The sequence below is a fragment of the Coturnix japonica genome, chromosome 12, assembly GCF_001577835.2.
Source record: "Coturnix japonica isolate 7356 chromosome 12, Coturnix japonica 2.1, whole genome shotgun sequence".
NCBI classification, from domain to species: Eukaryota; Metazoa; Chordata; class Aves; order Galliformes; family Phasianidae; genus Coturnix; species Coturnix japonica.
The window spans coordinates 8,770,947-8,776,946 of NC_029527.1; the positions used below are offsets into that span (position 1 = coordinate 8,770,947).

The 6,000-nt window shown below is 49.9% G+C and overlaps 1 protein-coding gene across 1 annotated transcript in view; it reads right to left on the reverse strand.

The window, feature by feature from the left end:
* Positions 1-5,772, reverse strand: part of GRIP2 (glutamate receptor interacting protein 2) — a 198,418-nt gene extending 192,646 nt beyond the window's left edge. Inside the window, exon 1 of the mRNA XM_015875369.2 lies at positions 5,636-5,772. Within this exon, the coding sequence (XP_015730855.1) occupies positions 5,636-5,690 (55 nt within the window). The 5' untranslated portion in view covers positions 5,691-5,772. The remainder of the gene's footprint in view (positions 1-5,635) is intronic.
* Between the last annotated feature and the right edge of the window lie 228 nt (positions 5,773-6,000).

Consider the following 6,000-nt stretch of genomic DNA (forward strand, 5'->3'; position numbering starts at 1 on the left):
AGGGGACTGACTGCACTGCAGCAGCACCACCCCCAGCCCCATATCACAAGAAAGGGAAGATCAAGGATTAATACAGAGCGCTGAGGAAAGCTGCTACAAATATTTACTAACTCATCCTCCCACTTCTTTGCTAAATCTGTCCCATTGCGACAGCCCCGACACATTTCCCTGAATTCCTGGTAGCCAAATGCAGTGGATCAGGGCAAACTGTTTTTATAACTGAGCTCTCACACCTGGAAACATCTTCAGAAAATACACAAAGGTCTGAGGCTGCGTCATTAAAGCACACTGGGACCAAGCGAGAAGAGAGCAACTCAGCATCACCAATTCCTGTAAAACCATCATGCTGCTGGCAGTTTGCCTCATCTTATTTCTCTGCTTATTTCTTCACTTCTTGCTGGAGCTGCAAGGCCTCTGCTGCAAGAGGATGTAAATGAATAGCAACTCCACTGCTCACCCCCAGCCCAAGTCTATGGAGCTGATCATACAGCAACAGCCCATCACTAAAGTGGGGCCAAAGAAAGGCACAGCACCCAGCATAATCCCCTGTGCTGGATACCATACAGTATTTCTATTTAGATTTAAAGCATCTAACAGTAACGAGGGGGGAAGTGAGAATTACAGTGATCTCCCTGCTACTACACTTTGTTTGGGTTACTTTATCTGAATTCCATCATCTTCCAAATAGAAGGGGGGGGGGGGGCGGAAATAAGTGAGAACAGAGGAAAGGTAATGTATTCCCCTGACAAATGAAAATGCTGAAATAAGAAAATCATCCTACTTGAATTTTACATGAAAAGCTTCATTACTTTTCCTCTCAATGAAACAAGCCCACAGGAAGATCAAGCGTGGCCAGACAGAACACAGACCCTGCCATGGGGAGCTGTGTTCACCCAGACCAAGGGCTGCAGAAAAGCAAAGCTACCATCTCCTGTGGAGACCACCATCATGGGATTCATTTCTGGACAAAATGCCCACACTCTTATTCCACTCACACCACCATCCACTAGAGTTATTCCGCTAGAGTTACACCTCTGTGAACCTGCTTCTACTCCAAATAAGCTATTTTATTCCATTATCATGAGTCAAGTAATAAACAATATGGTCATTTCCATACTAATCCAGCCCATCCACAGGAAGGTCTGCAGTTTCAACCCCAGAAAGATGGCCTGCCATAGAGTACATGTACTGGGGAAGAGCCCTCCTTTGGCTATCCCACCAGCAAGAGTCTGGCTGCAGGAGCAGCTTCCCCAGTGCTCGTGCCTACTAAGAAGAGATTAAACAGCAGTGAGCTGGAAAGCACAACCACAGCCTGAATCCCAGACACAAAACCATTCTGCAGAACGTGGCTTCGTCTCTGCTCATCTGAGATGAGTTCTCCAACAGCTGAAGCACAGGACCACACACAGCAGTGTGGATCCAGCATCCTGTGACAGTGAGACAGCCAGTAAGGAGGGAGCAGGCAAGCACAGCAGCTACTGCTCATCTGATGGGCACCTAAATCCACATCAACATATTAATGAGTAAAGAAGAGTCCATCAAAGTCTAGCAGGATTTGCTCTGGCTGTCCCATCAGTTTGATGAATGAACATTATCCCTTAAGCATTACCGCCACAGCCTTCAAGTGATCCTAATTCCCCACCATGCTTCATTCAAGGGTCAGAACCACTCCTCTTAAATTTTATTTGAAGGCACTGGCCTGTAGAACTAGCACAACAGCAAAACAGCAGCCCATAAATTCTTGAACGCCATGTGTGCCAGTCCTCGTCTCCAACAGAGCTTGGATGTGTGATGTACAAGCATCACATACAGGAATATCTTTAACACATTGTATTCAGCACAGATCAAACAGCCCTTCAAGTACAATTGCACACTAAGCAACAGCTACGAAGCTGAACTTTCTAGCTGAAAATTAAGAGCTGGTACAATAGATCATATTATTGTAGGTATGGACAAAAGGACTCTATATGAAAGCTCAACAGACTCAAGCCAGCACTAAGAGATGGGTCTATGAAGCCTGGATAACTTCAGGAACTCCCTTCTGAATGACTGTTACTGCTGATGCGGCAAGCACACCTGACTTTAAGCAGCAGAGTATTCCAGCTGACTTCAAATTATGTACACTACAGTTTGCAAGATCAAAATGTTTATGGGTAAGTGAACAAAAGACAATTCATATGATTTTTTTTACAGTGAGCTCGCTTGAGTTATCCTACACATTACCTATGCATCTCAAACAGCACGGCAGTGTGAAAGATCTCACTTTCTGCTAATTGAGCAAAAGCACACCATTTTTCATTTTCTTACTGGGATATCCCTCCTTGATGTCTGTGAATTAGTTTAAAAAATATAAACTATAACCAGAGTCCCACAGCTCTGGAGCTAAGCACCCTGGTACACTGCCCTATGGACAGAACACAAAGGCTGACCTTACAGCCCAGCCATGACAGCCCTCCCCAATACAGAACCACCACGATATTTTTTTTACCTTCCCACTACGAACACTTCAATAACTGCCAAAACCACTAACCACAACCCTCCTGCTAAGCACTCCCTGGGGCCACACACTGCTGCCAAACTGCCCTGCAGCAGGGCCAGGCAGGTGAAACACGGACAATTTGTAACTGGTGTTACTTTGTCACCTTCATCCCACCAAGCAGCCCACATCACATCCCCTTTCTGCACACACCACGGGACACTTCTGCCCACAGTGTCACGGCTGCACAGCAGCATGATGCCCCTATATGCTCCTACAGCTGTTTCCAAGGTAACCAGTGCAGAGCCATATACAAGGGAAAGAAGAAAACAGCAGCAACACAATCCTGTGATATCTCCACTTTTTGGAGCAGGTCTGAGTTGCTGCCTCCCTCCCTTCCCTTCCAGCTGCCCTGTGATTCACACAAGGGTCAGCAACTCGCTTCAGAACATCAGGCTTTAAGGAGATGCACAGATTTTAGAACTAGGGATAAGGCATCATATCAGGGTTTTAAGGTATCAGTCAAATATTCTGGTTTTACTGAGGAAAACCACCCGGGGGAGGAATGGAACTGATATCAACAAGCTAAATTTACACCCAAATCCTGCATTCTCTCCCAGTCAAAGAATGAATGCACGTCAGGTTCAGCAGAGGGTGCCTGCCCACCAGTGAGACCTATGTTACACAAGTGTGTGCAGCTAGATAACATCTACTTTCATCAGTGCAGATAAAAGCATCGCTACTGCTCAGTCTGCAGATAGCTTATCCTTTCTAGGCATCCAGGATCCACATCCACTCAGATCTGCCAAAAATCCCCAGAGATTCTCCCACCTGCCCACATCTCCCAAAGTAGAAATTAGAAATCAGCCTGTGCTGCCTTTGCTACTGAAAGCCTGGGAGCAGCAGGGATACAGAAGCCCCAGCTTTAAAAGGATGCGCACATCCCATGCACAGGAACAATGATGAGTTAGAGAATGCAGCACTGCTGCACCCTGGTCAGTAGTCACCCCCTTCCCTTTACTGGAAGGAAGGTTTAAGGCAGAACACACATAGAAAAATCACTGGGGGTTGTGTTTTGAAACAGCAGACATCCTTCAGTATAGCTCTTGTACATCCTATGTTTTCCTATGTGATTTACCATGGCTGACTTTTCCAATACCAACTGTGATTAATGAAGCTTCCAACCCAGCACTGAATGGCTGCAAATTGCAAGAGATGCTCATCACATTAACGTGCAGTAAGTACTGCAGTCCACAGTGAACACACGGATGGGACAGGCAGCATTCATGGGGAGAAGCTCCCTGCCTTTGGAGCAGAATTATCACATCTGCATAGCCAGGGAGATGCCAATGAGGCAGAACCAACTTGTTTTGAGTAAGAAAAACTGGAAATCGGTATTTCTTTATAGACTGGTTGGAGGTTTGCTTGCAAAACCTGGGACACTGCAGAGATGCCCTGGCAACATTAGGCATAACGTGATGCAAAACTTTCTCCAGAGTCCAGTTAAAGCTCATGCTGTAGCACTGCAGCACTAACAAGCAGAACAGCACCTTCTGTATCCCCAGCAAAGGGCTGAACTATGTACTGCATACAAGCATCAAACCAGCTGCCTTAGGGGAGAGCAGAAAGTTCTCTACCAATACAGCACATTTTTTAGTAGATGCACAGCTTCTCCCTTAGACAGAGCATCACCTTCAGTCTGTGAGATTTATTCCCTCCAGAAAAACCTCTCTGATTAACACTGACTTCCAACTATGCAAGCCACCCAAAGAAATAAACGCAGTGCCACCAGGGAAAGCATCCAACATCCCTGAAGGGATGCAAGGTAGAGACCAGTACACCAGTCAGAGATGTACTGCAGTGCTGGGGCTGAGGTGAGTGCAAGGGAAGATGAGGAGGAAATGCATTACACAGACCCTAGAGATGAGAGCCAGTGTATGCAAATCAAGTAAGGTGCCAAACCGTACACAGCTGCATGTCAGGGCTCCCTGCTGTACCTATTCTGTAGAGCCCCGGGTCCAGCAGAGCAAGAGCATCCCTACGAACTGCAGCAGGGCAGCACTACACAGCACTGCACCAGGGCTGAATTCACACAGGCACGTCTCGGTTTGCAGAATAGGGGACAAGACTTCCGATTTCTAACAGCGCTGTGCCTGGAAACCGAGATCTCAGAGAGGTCGGATACCTGAAATAAACAGCGTTCTCCCAAAGCAGTGGGAGGGAGGAAGCGGCGGCAGAAAGGCAGAGCAACTGAACGGCTCAGCCCCGACCCCGAACGAGGCACCGAGCAGCGCAGTCTGTCCGTGCTCACTAACCAGCAGGACCAGAGAATTCCCTGATCCGTGCATCACTCACACCGAGCGGTGCAACAGTGCTGCTTCAGATCTTTGTTAAGCTCAGCACGGCAAGGCCTGGAGAGGCAGCTGGGAAAAGGATGCAAGAGGAAAAAAACTCAACTCGCTGTTCATCGCTCTCAGCAGCGGGCAGTAAAGCTGAGCTTCAGCTTGCTCGTGCCCGTCCCGTTTCCTGCACCTGTTTCAGGAGATCACAACAGAACGGCGCTTTCCGATGCTGAAACTTTCCCATCGCTGCCCCCAGTTCAGCTGTGCGGGGCTCGGGTCACCGGAGCCTTCTCTCGACCACCCCCGAGCCGCAGGTCCGGCTCTTGTTTCACACCTCGCTCGTAAGCGAAATCATTCACTGCCACCGCGAGCAATTGTAAGCGACACAATAGGAAAGAGATTATCGCCACGCGCCCTCTGTGTAATTTGCAAACCCTCTAATCCCCATTTTGGAGTTTGGGCACTGGGAAGAATCACCGGCTGAAGGCAGCAGCACCGGGAGCTCAAGAAAGTTGGAGCTCAAAATGCTCCCAGCAGAACCGGGTAACGGGGCGGCCGGCTGCACTCGGGCTTTCTCCCACCGCTGGAAGAAAGAAGCGAGACCGAGCGCCAGAGCTCATCCCTGCCCGAGGACAAGAGGACAGACCAGCTGCAGCGAAGTTTAACGGCATTTAGAGACCCCCCGGGCTCGTGGAGCTCTGCGCCCAAGCTCAGAGAGACCCTCCCCTCCTCCTCCAAAATACCGTTAATAAAAGCAAAAGGCGGAGAAGGAGAAAAAGCGCATCCCTCAGTCCTCCTTCCCACAGCCGACACTCACCATCCTCTTGCATCCGCTGCAGACACAGGGCGAGGCTCTTCCTCCAGCCCGGCATGGCGGCGGGCAGCACTGCCGCCCCCCGGGGCAGCGGCACGACTCGAGGGACCCGGGGGGGGCCGGTAAAAGCGGCGCTGTGAGCGCTCCGGGCTCCCCGGCGCTTTATGGCCGGGCGGGGCGAACGGTGGGGCCGGGCCGGGAGCCACGGGAACCGCCCCCTCCTGCGTGCAGCAACGCGGCCGAGGGGCGATGGGTGTTTGGCCGCCCCCCCCGTGCCACCGGTGCTCGGCGAGATGCTCGGTGCGATGCTCGGCGTGTTTAACGCATTGCTTTCCTTTTCTGCTTCAACCCCAGCGTCTTTTGCACCG